This window comes from Dermochelys coriacea, chromosome 5 (assembly GCF_009764565.3).
Source record: "Dermochelys coriacea isolate rDerCor1 chromosome 5, rDerCor1.pri.v4, whole genome shotgun sequence".
In the NCBI taxonomy this organism is placed as follows: Eukaryota; Metazoa; Chordata; order Testudines; family Dermochelyidae; genus Dermochelys; species Dermochelys coriacea.
The window spans coordinates 101,988,905-102,012,182 of record NC_050072.1 but is presented as its reverse complement, the minus strand read 5'-3'; the positions used below and the strand labels follow the sequence as shown (position 1 = coordinate 102,012,182).

The following is a 23,278-nucleotide window of genomic DNA, read 5'->3' as shown; positions in this document are numbered from 1 at the left end:
AGGACCACAAGCATCTTCCTGCTCCTGGTATACACCAGACACTGGGGCTGCAAGGAGACACTTGCTCCTACGATGCTGGTGTTCCCTGTGAATTCGCTCTCAGAATAGTGTGCCCCTGAATGACACACAGGGGCAAGATTAGGGACCAGAATCAGGCCCTCTACCTTTAAAATACTTAACCACATCTTCTCCCTGTATTTTCCTTCTATTTCCCTGACTGAATTTGTATGCCTTGAAGCAAAGCCGGACATTACACTTCAAAAGGAGAGGATTTTGTGTTTGAAGGAGAGATTTTTAGGCATTTAATCTACCAGCTCTTAAACTAAACAGGGTCAGGATGAGACACTCCCTAATTGGGAGAGCCTCAAGGAATAGCCAAGTGCTGTTGGGGGTGGTTACTCAGTAGCTGGCCCATTCCACTGAGTTCCAGCATAGTGTTGGAAGTGCTGTACTGGTTAGGAACTGTGTTGTACATCAGACTTAAAACCAAGTCCTTGCCCACTCATAGTCATTAAAGTGCTGAAAGAAAAGTTGTCAGCTTCAGTAGCCCAGGCAGGTTGCATTCTGCTAATTACAGTCTGCCTAGATCGACTCCATTGTTTTAATTTAATAAGCTATTTTTCATCTGTTCCCCCAAATAAAACCCTCGGCACTTGTACAGTGCTGCTGGCAGATTGGCTGCTGCTTTCTCAGGCCAGACAATGACTGTCTCACGCATTTCTGACGAGAACAAAGTGATCTCTGCACATGAGGGGTGCATCACGTCAGTGGGAGCTCAATATTAGGCACAATGCTCCAAGGAGAACAACTAATAAGAACAGATTTAATAATTTTATTAAGATGATGATCAAGTAAAAAGAAAACGGTACAGAGTTTAGGCTTAGAAGTTTCTGGTTATCAGGGAATAAGGTACAGATTATCAAGGGGTGCGAAATTCGGTTTCGGAGCGGGTGGCGTAAGGAATATATAATCTGCAATCTCCCCCATTAGAGGTAAAAGTTAACGGGTCAAAGTACAGACATTGAGTTATGGGGGTATGTTGTCCATATAATGGCTATGTTCAGGTGTGGAGTATAATGAGCGGATACGATGATGAGAATGGATCTACCCTCATTTGGTGGGATTTAATGTTCAGTGAGTTTATGGTTCCAGTTCATATGTTCCAATGGAAAAAGTCTCTCAGTCCCTTTCCCATAGTTGATGCACAATGTCATACCGGCTCACACCTCCTGGTATTGTCGGTGGCCGGTGATGTGTTCGATGTAGATGTCCCTGGACCATCGGATGGTGTCCGAGACCATGAGGCGCTGCATGAGCCGTGCATAGCGTCAACCGATCCCACAGGTCCGCAGCACACACTCGTTGCGGGGGTCCCAAGCGCCCAGGGCTCCGATAATCAGGGCATCCATCTGCACCTCATAGCCCTTTGCTCTCAGGGTGTCGGCCAGGGCGGCGTATTTTTCCAGCTTACGACCTCAGGCTTCTTGGAAGGCCAGGGTCCTGTTCTCGAAGGAGACCATGATGTCGACAAGGATGATCTTTTTCTGGGTCTCGTCGGTGACTACCACGTCAGGTCACAACTGGCTGTCAGTATCCGGGATGGCGCAGTTCATGGATACCTCCCCCAGGTGCGGTGTGATGGCTTTCACCAGGCGATTCTGGATGGCGTTGTGGCGCAGCTGCCAGACTCTGGAGCGGGGCGTGCAGCTGCACAGGACGTGGGGCAGGGTCTTGTTGGAGTAGCCACACTTCCTGCAATGCTTGTCTCAGTTCCCGTGGCGGACAGCCCCACTGAGTGGGAGGCAGTTGAGTCGGGCGCGGTGGATCGAACCACCAGTTGGCGAAACGGGTGAAGCTGTCCCTGGTGAGGAAGTGGTTGCTGGCGTCCCATTTGCTGGTCAGTTCGAAGGCTTTACCCTGATCCGGTTTACGCTTCAGGGTTTCCATGTACAGCGAGTAGATGGCCGCCTTCAGGGTCCTCTCCAGCATGCCCCTGGCACTCGGGGTGACAATGGTGTTGTCGTCAGACCTGATCTCCGGCACCAGGACTCCCAGCTCCTGGCGCTCCTCACACCACTCCTAGTGGCAGCCGATGTGCTTCCCCAGGCGACACGTGGCATTGCGAGCACGGGACCATAGTGAAGCCATGTCGCCACCATCCTGTCTGAATTTGCCATCCAGGGAACCGTTCAGGAAGCTGGCAATGTCTTGGTTGGAGGGGGCTCTGCTGATCCGCTTCTTTGTTGCGTCATGGAGGGCGTTTGCTGCGATGTTCCTTACCATGGTGTCGGGACACGTCAGCAGGCAGAAGGCGTGGGTGATCACCGCGATGTCACACAGGTCACCCATGCGGGGGACATTGGTACCACCATGCCTGTGGGTGATATAGATCAGCTCATTGCTGGCTCTCTGAGGAAGGAACAGCCACTTCTTCACCAGCTGCCAGACAATCTTGTCTACCTTGTTGAGGGGTACCTTCGCCACGGCGGATCCCCTTAGGACGAACGAGATGTGGGGGATCAGGAACGTGTTCAGGGCGTTTATCTTCTGCCATGGTGCAAGCAGTGAGGTGTCGATCTTGGCGGCATCCTGCAAGATCTCCTGGATGGTGTCCTCGGGTGTCTGCTGGACACAGAAACCCGTCAGCGTGCCGAGGTGCCAGTACGCTTGCCCCTCTGCCAGGGGGATGATGGGCTTGCCCTGGATCTGGAACCCTGTCATCTGCACCGAGTCCTTTTTGCTGCCGTCGATGTGGAGAGATGCGCACTTCTTTGCACTGAAGCGGAGCACCATCCAATCGGCGGCTCGACTAGTGGCATCTAGCATACGTTGGAGATTCTCTGGGTCGTCCGCAGTCTACTACATCTTTTAACCAGCTGCATCATGTGCTCCAAACTCTTCCCTTCTCTGCACCCTTGGGAAGGTTAGTGGTTGCTGCAGGTGCTAGCCTTATACTGTCCTTGGTTGTCCCTGGTCCCCATGCTTGGGAACCAGGACAGGTTTCTTACACCCTCTCCCATGTGTGCAGGACCAGGACCAGCCTTGCCATAAGTCTACAAAGTATTTTGGGAGTTCAGATGCTACATAGGTATAATCTTCTACCAGCCTTGTTAAGGTACAGTAGTAATTTGTGCAACTGTAGCCAAAATGGGGTCAAGAACACTGGGTTCAATACCAAAGCAAAGCTGCAACCCACCAATGCACAAGTACGAGGAGAGAGGAGTTGGAAAAATCTTCCTCAGCCTTCAGGTCACTGAGGCGGGCACACCTTACAGCCCCACATGTGTCCTCCCCAACACCGGTCAGTGATGCTGGCACACCATACAGCACTACCCGCCTCTTTCTGCCCACCAGTCACCAGCGCCAATGCCATGTGGCACTGACCACATCTTCCCCCCATACAGGTCACTGATGCAGGCACGCAATAGGGTGCCATCTGCCTCCTCCCCTCACTGGTCCCTGATTCATGTACACTATACATGATTCATGTACACCATATCTTCCCCCAGACCGGTCTCTAATTCAGGCTTGCCATACAGTACCGGCCCCCATACCCTCCCTCCCATCTGGCACCCTTGGCAAGATGATGTTATCACTTCCCATTCTAGTCCTCATAAGCTGTACTTGATCACTAAGCTCACTTCTACCTGTTTACTTAGCCTTATCAGTATTTCTGCTACTTTTGTGCACTGAAGGATGTGGTGTGAAATATGACCCACTCTAAGATGGAAGATCAATATACCTCATGATAAATACTATTATTGATCTTTCAGTGTTGTACACGGCTCTTCAGGTCTATGGCATATTAATAGTAATTAACCAGTAATTCATTTCAGGAGGGCTGAGATTTTTTTTTTACAGAGGCAAGATCCTGGGTCAGCCACACCTAAGAGTCCTATATATCCACATCCCTATGACAGGCCCAGATCCCATGCCTCTACTTAGCCACATGCTTTAAAATAGTGCACCAGATCAACAGTCAGAATAAATCAGCATAGTATCATTCACTTCAACAGAGCTATGCCAACTTTTGGTTAAGAGTGACTGTTTTCATCACAGTAATGGCTCTATTTTACCACAAGCCAACTTCTATCATAGGAAAGAATCAGGCCACAACCATTTGAATAATTATTCATTCTTGAAATACTTGTCTTCAGCCCTCATAAGAGTCTAGGATCTGCATTTGAGAATATCCCCCCTGCTCAGCTGAATGCAGCCTAACTGCCCTATTAACTAGCCTGGCAATGCTGCCCCGGCTGTGTGTTAGTTCAATTCATGGCTGGCTCTGAAGTCGGACAGTAGCCTTGAAAGAGGCTGGTGTGAAATCACTCCCTAAAGTAATAATCAGAAATGCTGGAACAATATGTTTCTCCCACCAGACAGTCATGACAGAGCTATTTTAGATGTCAAACAAAGCTGGCACCATTAACTATTTTCTGCTTAGCCATCAGTGTTCTTTTGACTGGGTGATGTTGGAACAAAACCAAACCCTCACGTTTGTTCTGCCTTTAAAATAAACTCAGCCTCTGAAAAAGAGCATTTCTGTGCTATTTCCCTTGTAAATTAGGGGTTTGTTTTTGTTCCAGTGCTGAACTTCTAGCTCGCTATAAAGTTAATGTGCTAGACAATGTGCATTCCGGGCAAGGCTGTGGGGCTGTGAATTTTCTGCCACCCCCCAAAATAGGCCATTATCCGTAATTACCCATTACCATGCGTAATTATTTCTTCTAGCCTGGTTTCCGACCCCCAGAACTTTATGCCTTTACAGCTCACTGCACTATCTTATCAAATTTGTTAAGGAAGCTTTTCTGACCTTTAAAGCATTTGTCACTGTGCATACAAAAGCCGACAGTAATTTGTTTAAGCATGTAGCATGTGATTTATTATGCATACCCTACAAAGGTATGTAACACATGGAGCAGTCTGAAACATTGCAAATCCCCCTCACCCCCCAAAAATGTTTCTGTAATATTTTTTCTCTCTGTTAATAAAGGGCGGGCAGGAGGGTGGGACAACCCTCTTTAGCCTAAGCTGGGAAGTGTAGTAGCAACAAATAGGTATGCCTGAATATTAGATCCTAGAGGTGCCAGATGGTCTATTCTTCAACTCCACCTCTCCCTGTCTCTCATCCCAGTCCCATTAGCTTGATTCTTTCTTGACTTAGGCCAGTTTTACACCAGTGTAACTCTGTTGATCCTGATTTTCATTTACACTAAGGCCCTTTATACTGTTCTGGTAGTGTAAAGAGGCCCTAATGTGGGTGTAAATTACATTTATGTCTAATTTAAGGCCCCTTTACACTGCCAGAGCAATGCAAAGGGGCCCTAGTGTAAATAAGAGTCAGGCCCAATTGGCTTCAGTGGAGTCACCCCTTATCTATACTAGTGAAAGTGAATGGAACATCAGGACTTCTGTGTTTACCTCCCTCAGACATCTAGCTAACGGCCAGATTCTGATACTTACCATATGGCCTGGTCTACTTTTAAAAGCTAGTATGGCGTAGCTATAGTGCCAACCTAAACCCTGGTGTGGCTGCACCTAGATCGATGGAAGAATGCTTCTATCTACCTAGCTACTGTCGCTCAGGGAGATGGAGTTCCTGTAGTGATGGGAAATCCCCTTCTGCCACTGAAGAGAGTCTCCATTATGACTCTACAGGAGCATTGCTATGGAGCCATAGCAGTGCAACTGCAGCACCTGCACTGTAGCTGTGGCCTGAGTACGGGTAACATCTTACCCCATAAGTAGTCCCACTACTCCAAGAGTAAGATACTATTCACTGAGTCAGGGTGGCAGACTCTGATCCTCCCTGAGAAGGAGCTGTCTCCAGAAAAAGCTATTTACCCAGAAAAATAAATGAATTAAATAACGGGGGGAGGAGGGGAGAATTGACTCCCTAAGAAATGTTTCTGACGTTTTTTAAAATCATTTTACAATGACTCTACAGACATAAATTTTGGAGGCGCTTTCTTTCTAATGTACAATTTTCAGGTGTTTATAACTTTCTGGAGACGTTCTCAGGCTTGTTCGTAGCCCAAAGGTGAATTTAAAATAATGAGAACATTAATTTATTGTTAAAGAAATTCCAATAAAAAGCCAGCTGGCCATTTTTAAATTACAGGATGAAAGTGGAGTTTTTCCTCCCTTGTTTTAAGAAACTTCTCAGATGCTGTTCCTGAACTCCACTCGCTCAAAAAAATCCCTCATGATGGCCATGCTTTGCACAAGCACAAATGGCTACACACGCATGGCACAGAACCACGAATCAAGCTCTACAGGTGTGCAATGGTGTAGCTTCGTCGATGCAACCCTCCCCCCCCCCCGCCTGCCAAAGCCCAATGTATAAAACAAAGGTATTCAAGACCCTTAAAAGGGTTGCTTAAATTAGGCTCTCTGCAGACATGGAGATCTACCTCGGCCATTTTGCTCCTGCTATGAAGCAAGAGTGACAGAAGCCAATGAGCAACATCTCTGGATTTCTCCCCATGCTCAAGGAAATGGCAATCCTATTAGGACTGGTTGATACAGGTAACTCAAAGCATTCACATTTATAACTGCATGTTAAGTGGCAGAACACATGGACTAGAGACATGAATGGAGCTTGTTTAGCAGCAGAGGAGCTTGCACTTGTTCATTTAGACCTTTACACAGTAGGCCACACTTCTACACTTGGAAGGAATTATTACTGAGGGCCAGTCACTGACATCCTAGTGCACTGAGAGAGTTAAAGGGCAATTGTACTCTAAGTGTCTCTGGAAAAATGACATTGTGGGGTTCCTGGCTCATTGTCTTTTAATACTCCTGCTCAAATATGCAAAGCTTACAAATGAAAGGATTTTTTTTCTAATTGCCAGCCCTGCAAACTCAGCCAAGCTACGGTTTTTCCCTTCTTGCCCATCATCACCTGTAATAAAGGTTCTGCAGGCTAACCTGTGCCCTTGGCGATGCCTCTGCAGCCCCAGGGTCTTCAGATGATGCCTTCAGTGACACAGGTCCAAGCCTGTTCCCTTCAATGGATTTGCACAAATGTAACTGATTGAAACTTAATAAATAATTCTAGTGTTGATGCACATGCAGGAAAGTAATTCCTCTCTCTCTAAGCTGTGCAGGGCAAACAGGAGCAAAATGGAGCAAAAATGTACTATTGTCCAAAAGTTATTAGATATTGCTCTCAATACACACACAGAGAACTGATCTGTTTGGTAAGAAGGTGCCAGTTTTACATAGCTACTTTTCAAAGTAGAAATATATGTTTAAAAAAGGGCACAATGAAAGTATTATAGCCTTTCCAGGCCGGCTGTTATTCCACTTCAGCTGCAATATACAGGGACATACTTAACTGCTGCACCACTTCCTTATCTTACAATGTCTTTTTGAGGCACATCCCACCTGGCAACTCCTACCTCATCCTCATCTCTTCTCACTATGATGCTAGCCCTTAAGACAAAATAACCAGTGATTAAGAATGTCTTCAAGTGATTTTTTGACAACTCTCGAAAATATCTGGCATGTCCTGCAACACAGTCAGTGAGGGTGAGAAGCAATACTGCTAATTCTGTAAAAATTATCAAAAAGGCACAAGCATCATGTGAACGCTATCAGGAGAAAGTAGTCTGTGGGCAGGAGCTTGCTTTATCCGTAAAGACGTCAATGCCTAAACTCTTATGTTTCTCAAGGTTTATTCTACTGCCAGAAACAATACTGATTTTATACTGAAGGAATGAATATTATTTTCCCCCTCCAACAATAATGCTGGAGTCATTATCTGAGTTTACCAGCATAAGCAAATACTTACTGATATACAGTTTTTTTCAAGTTTGAGCTAAAATTAAGTTTTAAACCAATGTCAAATAGACTATATTTTTCTTGGCAAGAAAGGTGTAATATAAATTAAGAAATTAATTAAAAAGCAAGACGTTAAAAAGAATACTATTAAGATTGCAAGGTAAAGCACTCAGAAGGAGAACAGGGCAACATTTTTTGGACAAACAGTTTATTTGCCAAAAAATGCAGTTTCAGGTCAACTAAACTATTGGTGAATTTGTGTTTAGTTTGTCAAATAGTTTCTACCAAACTGAAAAAGTCAAAACAGCTTGTTTTGGCCCAATTAATTTCATTCAGATTTTCAGCATTTTGACAGAAGAATAGTAAAGGATTCACAAAATGGCCAGAGGCTGTAGCTTTGGCACCTCCCTTGTAAGCATTAGCTCAATGGTTAGGGGACCAATGTGGAAGACCCAGATTCAATTCCCCCCTCTGTCTGATGTGGAGAAAGGATCTGAATTTGCATCTCTGCTATTGCAGGAGAGTGCCCTAACCACTAGACTGTGGGATATTCTGGCATGTGGCTTTCTCCTCTTGAAGCTGTTCTACTATTTATGAATAATTAAATAGTCACTGGAACAGGGATTTGAACTTGGGTCTCTCATATCCTAACTAAGTGCCCTAACTACCAGACTATGCTGACAGAATGGTCCCTAATGTTGTTTTATCCTATGCAGGTTAGAAGATCCCTGACCCTGTTCTAACCTATGCTGAAAGCTAAACTGGCCCCCAGAATCAAGGTGACCCAATTTCTGGAACTTCCTTAGGGTCACAAGAATTACTGAAAAAGAAATCAACATTAGTGGTTCAGAGAGCTCCTTGGCCATCTCTTTCAAAACTCTTGGATACAAGTTATCTGCACCTGCTAATTTAAAATGTCTAGTTTTAGTAGCTACTGTTTAACATCCTCCTTAGTTTTTGTTAGAATGGAAAGTATTTCATCTTCATCATATAATGTGACTACATCATCTGGCATTTCCCCAGGTTTAGAATAGGAACATTTATTGAAACCTCCTTCATTTTCTGCATTACTATTGACAATTCTATCATTTCCATCAAGTAATGGTCCAATATTACTATTAGGATTCCTTTTGTTCTCATCATACGTTAAAAAAGTCACTGTAAGGTCTTTAGTTCACTTTAAATGACAAAAACTATTGTAAAAGGCAAAACAATTTGAGAAAATAACAAGGAGGCATGAGGGTTGGACAGTGGGTGGGACACTGTACGTTCGGAGGAAGTGTATGGCATAACCAGATTCTCAGTTGTGCATTTATTTACATCCAACTCCTCCTGAAGTCACTGGAAACACCCCCACTGACTTCAGTGCAAGTGGATTGGGCCCAATTTGTTCATCCTTAAGTGTGCACCTCTCAAAAAAATCTACTGCATGTGTTCAGTATGCAACATTAAAGTATTCCTAATTTTGTTAAATTATAAAAAGCAATTTCCCCCAAAATCAAATAAAGACACCAGTCCTGATATCTGACATATTATAGTCCTTCTTCAACTTACAAGGTGAGAGAGACAAGGTGGATGAGGTAATATCTTTTATTGGACCAACTTCTGTTGGTGAAAGAAACAAGCTTTTGAGCTATGGACCAGAAGACCTCTGTGTAGCTCATCTCTCTCTGCAACAGAAATTGATCCAATAAAAGTTATTACCTCACCAGTAGTTGATCCAATAAAAATACTACCTCTCATATAGTGTCTCTCTCATATACTGGGACCAACATGCCTACAACAACACTACAAACAACTTACAGAGTTGTCAGCAGTTTGTTACATTGCTGAGTAAAAAGGAGGGGCTAGATTGTTTTTTTTTTAAGTGGGGAAAATGTATTCTCCCTTTCTCACACACATATTCTGTAATTCAAAAATAACTGACATTTTGCTCAAACTTTCACACATAAAAAAATTCACCCTTGGACAGAGAGCAAGCATTCAAAATTTCTAAGGCCCTGATCCTCCAAACTCATGCACACTTGTAACTTAATGCATAGGGATATTTATACTCAATGGGACTGTTCATGAGCATAAAATTACCAACATGTAGGAGTGTTTGCCTGACTGGGGCCCAAAAGGTTAGTGTTTTAGAAAATTATGAGCATGTAAAAATAAGGGGTTATAATGAAATGTAGTTTTCAACCTCACTGCACTGGCTATGAGCATGACGTGTGTGTGTGTGAGAGAGAGTGAGAGTGAGACAGAGAGAGAAAACTACAAATATTTAAATTTACTATAACATATGAGAATTAAATTTTTAATAGGAACATCGGTTAAATAACGCAAGAACTTTTTTTTTAAAAAGAGGAAGAAATATTATGGAAAAAGAAAACTAAAAGCCCAGACAATGATAAAAAAACATCCTGCAGATTCAGAGGAGCAAACACGAGAGGAGGAGAAACAAAATCAATATGGATTTAAGTCATTAACAAGAAGATCAAAGAAAACATTCGTAGGGAGGGATAGCTTTACAAGTATCTGAGATAGAAGACCTTGGAGAAAATATGACTGGGATAAAATCATTATAGCTCATACTAAAAATAACAAAGGGAGTAAGCTTATGGTCGGAATGCTAGAGACCACTTGATTAGAAGCAACATGATGACAGAAATCCAAAAGGTTTTTGGAAAAACACCAACTAGTAATAATGGGACGGTTTTTTTCTTTTTATTATGCAGACACACTCTTGGTTGCGATATGGCTAGAAATGGTATAGAACCGTCTATATGTATATAGTGGCCTACATTAGTGAGTGCAAATAACTTGCACACACAATTCTTGCACGTGATTACTAGTGTATGCAAGCAATAGAATTTATACTTGCATAAACATGTGTCCATGAAAATGCAAACTGACCTCAAATGACTTTTGTTCATGCACAATCTATCAGTTACATACAAAAGCAATAATGCACAGCAACTGAGGGCCAGATCTTTGGAGCTATGATGTTTTGCAGCAGCTGAGGAGCTGGATCTGAGCGTGTAAATGGCCTGTGTACACAGAGGAACCTGGTAGAGGCCTTTCTGAAAATTTAGGCAAAGATGTCAAGGAGAATTAGAAAGGAAGTTAGGGCAAATTTTTCAAACAGGGTGTCTGAACTGAGACACGTAAAAAACATATTTAAATATCTAAATAAATCAGCTGATTCAAAGCTCTTGATACCCTGCAGCTCTCAATGGTTCAGAGTCAATAGAAATTAGGCTGTTTATTTAGGTGCATAAGTCTAGATCAGGGGTGGCCAACCTATGGTTCCAGAGCCACATGTGGCTCTTCAGAAGTTAATATGCGACTCCTTGTATAGGCACCGACTCCGGGGCTGGAGCTACAGGCACCAACTTTCCAACGGCCCAGGGGGTGCTCACTGTTCAACCCCTGGCTCTGCCACAGGCCCTGCCCCCACTCCACCCCTTCCCCACCCCCCGAGGCCTGCCATGCCCTTGCTTCTCCCGCCCCCCACCCCCAAGCCTCCTGCATGCCACGAAACAGCTGATCAGGAGGTGCGGGGAGGAAGGGGGAGGCGCTGATTGGTGCGGCTGCCGGTGGGTGGGAGATGCTGGGAGCAGGGAGCTGATGGGGGGCTGCTGACATATTACTGTGGCTCTTTGGCAATGTATATTGGTAAATTCTGGCTCCTTCTCAGGCTCAGGTTGGCCACCCTGGTCTAGATTTATGGGTGCCTACAGCAAGGCACCCAAGTTTGAAAATGTTGTCCTTAATTTTATGCAGCACAGAAGGTATGATTAAATGCAAAAACCCACCTTCCTTTACAAGCTGGGCACCTAAGTAGATATGAGCCTTCAAAAATCTCCTCCTGGATGTATGGTGGAATACCATGTGTGTAGGAATTCTATGAACTGATTGATCTAGTCAAATTTGTGATTTTGACTAATAGGAGAGCAAACACAAGTGAAAACAAGGACAATGCACTTCAGAGAGGAAGTACTGTATGGTACTAGGGTCTTTAAGGGTTGAGTTTCCCAGGCAGAGTCTGGGTGGGGCGCTGTGAATCTCCTATCGCTATTAACAAACAGCTGGAGTCAGACAGCAAATAAAGTAGAGCTCTTGCAAGCATTGCGTGATCACAGACTGAACACCACAGTTAAGACAAGTTTAGGGAAGGGGTGAATGTGAATACGCATCAGAAACGAAAAATCTAAAAAGAAAATGTTCAAAGCTAAGCTAGTGGTCACAGAAACCATCTAGCAATAAATACACTAAATATGAAATAAGAGCCAATATGATGAATAAGTAAGCTTGGAAGAACGAGGTTTTTATCAGTAAATGTTGGTAAACATTGATTTCACAGTACACTAAAACCGATGCAGAAATATTTCCATTGATAATTCTAGAAAGTTACAGATACGCAAAGCAGGAAAAATGCCGATTGCAACCTTCTTAGAATTTCAAACTTTGTATATTTTTACATGTGATGTTGACCCCCACAATTATATGCAGCTGTGAAAATTTAAAATCAATAAAAATTGAAAAAAACGCTTAAAAATAAACATCAGTATTATCTGTCAAAATTATAAAACAAATAAAAATCAAATTCTGCCAAGCCTATAAATAAGTAGGGCCCTACCCAACTCATGGTCCATTTCGGTCAATTTCATGGTCGTAGGATTTTAAAAATCATAAATTTCATGATTTCAGCTATTTAAAGCTGAAATTTTATGGTGGTGTAATTGTAGGGGTCCTGATCCAAAAAAAAGTTGTGGGGGGGGGTCGCAAGGTTGTTGTAAGGGGCGTGGCGGTACTGCTACACTTACTCCTGCACTGCTGCTGGTGGTGGCGCTGCCTTCAGAGCTGGGCAGCTGGAGAGCAACGGTGTTGGCCGGGAGCCCAGTTCTGAAGGCAGAACCACTGCCAGCAGCAGTGCAGAAGTAAGGAGGGCATGGCATGGTATTGCCACTCTTACTTCTGCGCTCTTGCCTGTAGAGTTGGGCCCTCAGTCAGCAGCCGCTGCTCTCTGGCCGCCCAGCTCTGAAGGCAGCCGCACAGAAGGATGGCATGGTATGGTATTGCCACCCTTACTTCTGCTCTGCTGCTGGCAGGGTGCTGCCTTCAGAGCTGGGCACCTGGGCAACAGCCACTGTTCTCCAGCCACCCAACTCTGAAGGCAGCATAGAGGTAAGGGTGGCAATACCACGACCTCCATAAAATAACCTTGTGACCCCCCCTGCAACTCCCTTTTGGATCAGGACCCCCAATTTGAGAAATGCTGGTTTCCCCCGTGATATCTGTATAGTATAGGGTAAAAGTACACAAAAGAGCAGATTTTTTACAGGGGGAGACCAGATTTCATAGTCTGTGAATTTGGTAGGGCCCTATAAATAAGGAAGGACTGTCAAAAAGTAAACAGAAAGAACCAGGACTTGTGCGGTATAAAATATGGGACAAAGAAACAAATGGGACAGTGCCAGGATTTAATTAAGAAAGTGTGCAATAATCTTTCAGTCTCCACTTTGAATCTTGTATTTTCTAAAAAAAAAAAAAAAAAAAATTAGCAAAACACCACACATTCAGATAAATAATAGGAAAAATTTCAAGGGCACGGGAAGGAACAAGCAGTTAGGCACAGAAAGATTAATAATACAGTGTCCCTATATAAAAAATCATAATGGACCAAAATTCTTTGTCTCAGTGTTTATAACATATGCCAGGAACAGGTAACCCCTCAAATTCGGATGCAGATCTACTACCAATATCAGATTCTGGGGGCAATTTTCAGAGGCACAAAGCACAGACAAAAAGAAAGGGAGTACTTGTGGCACCTTAGAGACTAACAAATTTATTAGAGCATAAGCTTTCGTGAGCTACAGCTCACTTCATCGGATGCAAAGCTTATGCTCTAATAAATTTGTTAGTCTCTAAGGTGCCACAAGTACTCCTTTTCTTTTTGCGAATACAGACTAACACGGCTGCTACTATGAAAGCACAGACAGGCAACCAACTCCCACTGGCTTTCAACAGGAGCCAGACACCTAGGGCACATCCTTTGCTGGTGTAAATTGTCACCATTGAAATCAATGGACCACTATGACAGCTTACCCCAGCTGAGGATCTCTCTCATCTGTGCCTTTGAAAATCTCACTATATGTCAGAAACGCTGATCCAAAAGGTGCTGCAGACTCAGAGAAGGCCAAGTAAAAGAGGATTCATAATGTTCTGAAAAAAACAAGGAAATCATTTATCAGCATTTCCCCCCTGTATTAATCAAAGAAAGCCGTAGTAAAAGGAAACTTCTGTAGTATAGCAGGACCCAGGGAAAAGAGCCTCAGCACTAGATGTGCCTTGGGTACTCCAAACACACTTATCCAGCCCCTGGCCAATGAGAGCAAGATTTAGAGGCATAGCGGCAGATGCAGCTTGCTGTTCCCACCAATGAGAAGAATGGCCCTAGTGCATTCACACTGTGTACAAACCCACTGGCTCCTCCTCCATTTCCATATGGCAATGCAGAGAGCTCTCCCCAGCATATGCATCAGGGAGAAGAATCCCCTTAACAAGCTCTTCTCTGGAGTTGGTGGGAAAACAGTTTTTAGCGACCTTCCTCCCCTCTATCTCCCCCACATTGTTTAACTAGTTTTTCAAAAAGTTTTGAAATTTCATCAGAAATGTTCAAGCAAGTTGAAAACTGGAAAAGAAAGTCATGAACATTTCACCCAAAGATTTCCACTTGGACAATTTCAGTCTTGCTATAGTTCTGCTGCATTAGTATTTCCACAATGTTGTCTGGGCCTTAAGCAAGCATATGTGATACTTCAGGATTTAGGGGAGGGAGGATATATATATATATATATATGCGCAAATCTGTATGGAGGCCCGGGTAGGGAAGGCTGCGTCTCCCCAAACAGCCTGACCCCCGCCTCCTATCCGCCTCCTCCCACTTCCCGCCCCCTGACTATCTATCTCCCTCAGAACTCCCAACCCATCCAACACCCCCCCACCCCGCTCCTTGTCCCGACTGCCCCCTTCCCGGGACCCACTGCCCCCTGACAGGCCCCCCTGGGACTCCCACTCCCTGACTGCACCGCCCCCTATCCAAACCCCCGCCCCCTGACAGGCCCCCCCAGGACTCCCACGCTTATCAAACCCCTGTTCCCTGTCCCCTAACTGCCCTCCGGAACCCTCTGCCCCTTATCCAACCCCCTGGCCCCGGCCCCCTTACCATGCTGCTCAGAGCAGCATGTCTGACAGTCGGGCCGCCCGGCCAGAGCCGGACACACTGCTGCACTGCCCTGCAGGAACACGCCGCCCCGCCACCCAGAGCACTGTCCGTGCAGCGGCGTGACTGCGGGGCAGGGGGAAAAGCAGGGAGGGGCCAGGGGTGAACCTCCCTGGCTGGGAGCTCAGGGGCCGGGCAGGATGGGCCCACGGGCAGGATATGGTCCGCCAGCCGCAGTTTGCCCACCTCTGTCCTAAACACCTCTTACGATCATGGGCGCCAGGTTTGTATAATTTTTTGGTGCATCCAAGCAGAGCCGTCCCGACCATAGGACAGACCAGGGCAACTACCCTGGGCCCCCTCTTTGTGGGGGCCTGTGCTTCAGGAGGATGCAGGGTCCAGGCCGGCCTGGGAGGGTTCGTGGGGGGCCTGGAGCCGGCAGCAGCAACCGACCCAGCCCCATCCCGCCCCGCTCTGCCCCACTCCACTGGCTCCCAATATCACTCGGGGGCAGAAGCCAGAAAGAGGCAGGGCTGGGGTTTGGCGGAAGGGGTGGAATGGGGATGGAGCAGGGTCAGGAAGAGGCAGAGCGGGGACTTGGGGGAAGGGGTGGAATGGGGCAGGGGCGGAGCAGGGACAGAAAGAGGCAGAGCAGGGCAGGGCAGGCTGGGGCCAGGTCGCCCATGGCTGCCAGCACCGGGCCCCCCAGGCTGCCCTGGACCCAGTGTGCCCCTGAAGCACAGGGCCCCCCAAAGCACAGGGCCCGGGGCGGTTGCCCCGGTCCATCCTATGGACAGGACGACTCTGAAAATATAAGCCCAAACATTGGTGAAGCCGGGCCCACGTTCCTCAATATTGGTGGAGCACGGGCTCCACGGGCCTGTATAACTAGCTGCCTATGCTTACGATGCTTCACTTACTTCCTTGTCCTTAGGCAGGTCATTCTATTGCCTAACTGCACTTCCAGGTAGGAAAAAAAGTGTCTACTGTCTAATTTAATTTTTTTCCTTTTTTCAGTTTCAAGCCATTGCTCCTTGTTATGCGGTCTCAAGTACTCTAAATAATCACTCCCCCTCCTTCATATTATTACTGCTCAGATATTTATAGACTGTAATATCCACCCTTAGTCTCCTTTTCGACAAGCCGTACATCATGTCTGCCACCCTTCTCTTGATTCTCTCAGATTTATCTATACCCTTTTTATAATGAGATGCTCAGAAGTCTCTGCAGCATTCCTAAATATGGCTATACCAAAGCAACAAAGAGAGAAGCAGTAGTATCTCACTTGCTCGACAAGAGGTATCCCTTGTATAGAGAGAACTCATAGCAAGCAGAAGACTTTCCATTGTTGCAATGGCTGTGCATTGTGAGGTCACATCCATTCCACTGTCCAATACCGCCTACAAATCCAGTACTGAATTATAGAAATCAGAAATAGGAAAGACCTATTATTGGCAGGTTCTTTAGCCCACATGCCTGACAGTGCAGGATTGTCCATTTCCATATTTTTCCAAGGGTCTTTGTCCAGTCCAGTTCGAAAATTACCCAAGCAATGGGGCTTTTTCCAGTTCCCTTGGGAGACTCTCTCACAATCTAATAGCTCATCAGTAATAACTGTTGCCTACATTTTCCTTTGTTTTAGAGCTAGATTGTGACTGGACTGGGTACCCATACAGGGGCATAAGAACCTGCTCCTCCATACCCCGACACACCCTCTTGTTTAAGCATGAACATAGTGAAAGACTAACAGAAAAGAAGGAAAAGAGGAAATTAAAGGGTAAAGCGGAGATTTTCAAAGAGTCCTAAGAGACTTAAGGCCCAGATTTCAGTGGGAGTTAGGGACCTAAATTCCTTCGAGGATCTGGGCTTGGGTGCCCAAATCCCAATGAATTCCAGTGAGAGTTACGCACATAACAGCCATAGGCTCCTTTGCAATTGGCAGCCTAAAACAAAGTATTTCAATGTTTTCTAACTGAAAACATTTACTAAAGAAGTTTCTATGCACCATTTGCAAAACATTGCGTACTTGTAAATAGAGCCCTGAGTAGATACAACATTTGTATCCGCGTCCAATCTGCAAGCCACAAAAATGGTCTGTGGATATAAAGCGGATATCCACAGATTTGCAGGGCTCTAGATACAAAATTTGTATCCACATCTGATCCACAATCCACAAAAATGGTCTGCAGATATCCACAAACACGGATGCGGATATCTGCGGCTATAAAGCAGATATCCGCGGATCTTCAAGGCTCTACTTGTAAACACTTAAATGCTACTTTGCCAGTGGACCAATAACCACGTAACTACCTAACCATATGTAGATAAACCATGCCAGTCCACCAGCAGTCTCTTAATAAAGGGAGGTCCTACCTAGTGAAATATGAAGAAAACACCTTTGTTTCCATCATTCATGATAAATGTATCAAAAGGAAAAATAACAATGAACTAAACCTTCAATTTTTTTCGTCCAGTGACATTAACAAAGTGTCGGTTCTGTATTTCTTCTGGACCTTTTCGCCTATATACTGGCAAGATTACAGATTTTGTTAAACCTATGTTCTATCTGAAATGAAAATGTAGTACTTTTAAATATTTATATCCGAGTGGCACCCAGATGCCCCTAATCAGGACTGGGGACCACTGAGCTAGATGCGCTCGACCCTGGAAATGGATTACTAAGTGCTAATAATGGTACATTTAACTTGATCAGAACCAGTGTCACTATGGAGGCAAAGAAATGATGCCCTGATTAAGGTTGTAGGAAACCTAACAGAGAGAAGAAGCCCACAATGTGTAAAGCTGCCTGGTGATAAGTTGGTCGAGCTTTAGTATGCTAAGTCTTGGCGAGTCTCAATTGCATCACATGGGGGAGACCCAGAAAGTTGAAGTATCCTACAGCATCTTCTGGTCTCCTCAATGTGTATGTTACGCCCATACCTCCCAAATTGCCAAGGCATAATGTGTGACAAAACCGCAAAATGAGGACACAAATTATTACATTTCTTCCATGAAAATGATGGCAGATTCCTTCCTTTCATGTGAGCGGCTCTCTCTGCAACCTTCATTTCATGGCTCTGCATTTCTGATGTAAACCAAAGAAGTGCAGGGACATCACATTTGTGGGGATGACTCTGGGACTAAAAGAAAGGCCATTTGAAACGTACAATCACATCAGCTCAGTCTCCCCTAAGACTCATCTCTGAATTTTGCCCACTACACTTAATTAACAAAACAAAACACGAGGAACTCACTGTTGCTCTAAATGCTCCTGAATCCTGGCTTTTTACTGAGCATTACAATATCTGTGCACTACAGTTAAACCAGATGATACTTTTTCAGGAAAATTGCTCAGTAACAATGAGATCTGCTTACAGAAGTTCTGTATCTGTCCTGTCCAAACTGTTTCATTTGCTCCCATGCTATTCCTGCTGACTATCCTGCAAACTCCCATGTTTCTTTTCTTTTTGATTCTGGAAGATAATAAGCACCTTTCAAACTAAACACTGTCACCAAGACTGAAACGGTATATGGGCAAGCTACTGTTCTAGTGCCAGTACGCCTCATTCTGCCTCTTTTCCAAAAACGGTGTGTCGCAAGAGGTCTGAAAAATTGTCTCTGGTTTCTCAAGGTGTCATAATATTTCTGACTGCCAATAAAATGGATACAATGAGGAAAGTCCCTCTCTCCCCGGAACCCTATCTGATTTGTGTGACTCCTTCACACACAAACGATGTGCAGTCTGATGAAGTTCAAAAGAAAAACTACTAAGCCTTTAAAGCCAACAGCTTGCATAAGGAATAGAATTAATAACGGTCACTATGCCCTCCTTTCAGAGTAGCAGCTGTGTTAGTCTGTATTCGCAAAAAGAAAAAGAGTACTTGTGGCACCTTAGAGACTAACACATTTATTTGAGCATAAGCTTTCAGGAGCTACAGCTCACTTCATCGGATGCATCAGAGCTGTAGCTCACGAAAGCTTATGCTCAAATAGATTTGTTAGTCTCTAAGGTGCCACAAGTACTCCTTTTCTTTTTATGACCTCCTGTGTACTATATACTAATGTTAGACAGAGAGAGATTTGTCCTCACAGGAGTCCTCCTGGGTGTCTGCATGGTTCTCCTGGGTGGCAGTGAAAGCAGTCTGCCTCCAGCTCAGGGCACAGTTTGACTCAGTGAGCATTGACTACTACTGTAGATGGTTGTTTTCCAAAGAGCTGCATCTACACCCAAAAAAGGCCCTGTGAAAGATCAGGAAGCGTGATCCAGTGGAGAGGGCACAGGACTGCACTCAGCAAACCTGGCTTCTAACCCTATCTCTGACACTGACCTACTGTATGATCTTTCCTTGGGCAAGTCACTTCCCCACGCTATGTTTCTGTTGCCCCTTCCATCCTTTGTCTGTCTCGTCTATATAGAGTGGCCAGGGACTAACTTTTACTATATGTTTGTACAGCACCTAGCACAGTGGGGCACTAACAGGGCTTTTGTCCTCAGGGAAGGGCTGTATGCAGTGGTGTGTTGGGCCATCTCCTCTATCTCTGCTCCTTTCTTTGACCAACCTCTCTCTCCTCCCCACACATTCCTTGGGGAAGGGTCATCCTGCAATCTCCCTCCCTAATGCCAAGGAGATGAAGGGGAGCAGTTCAGAATTCTGAGCTCAGGCTGCCTGCAGAGTCAGGCATGCACCGCTCCATCAATTATATTCCATTCATATTTGGAAGGTTATCTTTTCAACTGTCAGAGCTAAGGACTTCATTTTTATTTTCAGTGAAAGTTTAGACTCTGGGGCACAACAACACCACTTCCAAAATAGGGCCCACTCGCCAGGCTGCTATGAACCAGCCCTATTCAACCCTGGCAGTTCCTTTTCATGAGAGTGAGGCAGGGCCTGCTATCTTTCTTAGGGTATGTCTACACCACAGCTGGAACAGAGCTTCCCAGTGTGGGTGGACAGACATGTGCTAGCTCTCTGCAAGCTAGTGCACTAAAAATAGCAGTGTGGCCGCCCAAGTACATACCAGATTCACCATAAGCCATCATTATGTTTCATTCACATGGCACGTTTGAAGGCTTTGGGTCTTTCATGATATGGATGGTCACCAAAATCGGATTCCTACACTTTAAAAGTGGAGTTTTTCCTTACTGCCGCCCCCTTTGTCTTGCTTTTCCACGCCCCCAATGTCCCCTCATTCCATTAACGCACAATCCACTCATTTTGTCTCCAAATCAGGTGACTTATTAAACTCTCGCTTGAGAGTAACATTAAAAACAGGTTAAACACAAGTGCAGGATACCTGAGAACACCCTGGATTGCAAAGGGAAAGATTCTCTGCAGCTCTCATACTAGGGCTGGCATCATCTTAACCATATAAAGATCCCCTGCAAAGGAAGTTTAATCTATATATGTTAATATAGACATATATACCCGTGTACCTCGGTACTTGTATCTAGGGAAGAAAACGTTCACACACAACATAACTAAAGACCAAGTTAGGTCCATAAATGTCGATTTGGGCAGCTAAGAAGCCTAATTTCCAAAGGTGCTGAACAGCGACTTCTGTAGAAGTAGCCAGGTGCACGATGCTGGAAATCAGGCCACTCGGGCCTCGCTCCTGCAAATATTTATGTGCACCCTTAACTTGAAGGACATGAGTAGTCACATCAAAGTCAATGGTGAAAACAGTACGTCACTGCAGTCAATGGCAGAACTTCAACTGGGCTAGGAGTTCACTAATGTGACCATGCATGTGTTTGAAGTTATGGATATGTGTCAGTGTTTATAGGATCAGGGCTTTATTTAGGTGCCTAAATATGGACATAGGCTCCTATTTTTGAAAATCTCAGGCAAATTTTTCATCCCCAGATGCCGTACATGATTTCTGAATTCATTTCTGGCAAAGGAATGCTGACCCCTATTTTGTCTTTTGTTGGAAACGCATCTACTTTTCAAAGGTCTAAGCACAATATTATCAATGCTGCTGCCTACATGGTGCTATTTATTAAAATGCTAAAGAAGAACACGGAGCTATTACGTTGAAGAACGTAATTATCTGACACACTGACAAAGACACTCCGCTTAAAAAAATAATGGCCTGAAAGATGTTTATAATAAATTAGTCCTTTACTGACATTTTAAAAATATTTTTTAAGATTTTTAAATTGGCAATATTTATATTTTATGTTTTTCAGTCCAGCATAAAATTCTCCTCGGATCTTTTTATGGATCTATTTTTATAATATTGCCAAGGGTGTTGAATGCACATTTTTACTGTAGTAAAAACTGAGTAGGTTAAATACTCCATTGTATATCCAACTGAAGTTTCTGAGTGTTTCACTGATTGCAATGTAATCTTATATTTTGAATTTATCTGAGTAAGTTTTCCCCCTCTTTTGTCTGAATTAACCTCAATCTCTGTAAGTGATTTTACAAGCTGTTCTAATCCTTAACCAGCCTTCTCCACCACAAACAAAACCCAGTGTTCCAAATATATTTCTTTTTATGAAAAGATCATCTTTGGTTGACGTGAGTCCTAACAGGATTGTCTGAATGAAAACAAAATCTGACTTGTTAATTCCAACAAGGAATTTTTCTAAACACAACCCAAAACAATACCCTCTTAACACACGGAAATCATGGAACTGCCCTTCTGTGTGTACAGGGATTGGACCCAGAGGGGTTGCCTGGTCAACATGGGATATAGCAATTCCATTTGGCAGGTGCAGGAATTAAGCTCTAAATGTACTGGAGCGGGCAATGGTGCCGGCTAGCTGACATACACAAGCACCCTGGCCAGGGGTGATTTTTAGTTAGCTAGTGGGACAATGTCCACTTCACAAACAGATTTTTAACGAATTGCTTTACCTATATTACTAACATCCCCTTGGTTACTAAACCTAAACGAAAATCCAGTTTCCTTCTCACCGTGTTCGTTTGCTTTTTCATCTCTCTCAGTTGGGACAATGGAAGTCGGTGAAGCTGGTTTCACTTTTGGTTATGACCAATTGTTATGTGAGATCTAATTATGTGAGATTTTGTAAAGTCAAAGCATCAGATCATCAGCTGGTGTAAATCAGCATTGCCCCACTGACACCAAGGGAACTATGATGATTTATATCAGCTGTGGATGTCGCCCAAGGGGCTTCATTTTCAGCCACAATGGCATTGAGAGAACTCTTTTAAATCCCAGATATGAATGGAAATGATTGCATTCAGTTTGCAGACTTGTTTCATGCCTACACATATACACAGTAGAAGAGCTGGCTGACAGTTTCTGAAATTTTCCATTTTGATTTCCACATGTTTTTTAAAAAAGAAAAAAATATGAAAAATTGCTTGCTGAATCCCCTTTCCCCCCACACACACCTTTTCTGTCAGATTTTTTCTACAACAGTGTTGCTCTGTGGGAAAGAAAAGAGAAGGAAACACACAGCAGACCTGTCACTGCAGCTATAACAAGCATGAAAAACAAAAACCAGCATCTCTCTGAAACCAGCTCTCTTCATTAGAGTGACCAGAACCCCCCTCTCTCTTCCCCACCACCATTCCCTTACCTGATGGGGTGGTGGATGCTGTAGTTGCTGTGTTTGTTGAATGTGTCGGGCTGCTGTTTTCCAACAATAAACAGGAGCTGCCACCATTGTTTTCCTTCTTAACGAAGAGCTCCGGGGCACTTGGCAGAGGGATGGGATGGCTGATCCCCAGCTCTTCTTCTTGGGCCTGCTGCCTTCTCAATGCAACCTGGAAACAAGAACAACTATTTTGTGTCTACTCTCTTGTTAGACAATGATTACATTGAACAAGGGAAATTATCCACTGGTCCCAAACTAAGGGGCATACAACACATTCCAACAACTCATGGCTATTAATATCAGGACGTGAAAGGGGGAAATAACATTCTGAGGGGAATAAAAGAAAAAGATGCTATGAAACAACATAGGTCAAAATTTACCTTCATTTATAGCCATGCAAACTTCAGTTAGGTTACATCAGTAAGATGAAACACTCTTGTAAAATGCTACAGCCATAAACAAATATGTCTTCTGTATTCAGCAGGGGCACAGGAATTAAATACTTAGTACTGGCTAAAATCACACCATTCTTGTCAAAGATTCTAGCCAGGGTCAGCGTGATACGGTCACGCTCGGGCAAAGCCAGGAAGAAGATTTTTCAAAGATATCTGGCTGTTATTTTATTTCTACTTGCTGTGGATCTGGGCAAAGGGGACAGATAATCTCCTGTGTTCATACATAGCCTCAGAGGGGCAGGAAATTCTGAAAGC

The 23,278-nt window shown here is 44.4% G+C and overlaps 1 protein-coding gene across 1 annotated transcript in view; it reads right to left on the bottom strand.

Annotated features, from left to right (window-relative positions):
• The window catches only part of DMRT1 (doublesex and mab-3 related transcription factor 1), a 91,441-nt gene that overhangs the window by 62,911 nt on the left and 5,252 nt on the right, over positions 1-23,278 (bottom strand). Inside the window, exon 2 of the mRNA XM_038402555.2 lies at positions 22,551-22,737. Within this exon, the coding sequence (XP_038258483.1) occupies positions 22,551-22,737 (187 nt within the window). The remainder of the gene's footprint in view (positions 1-22,550; positions 22,738-23,278) is intronic.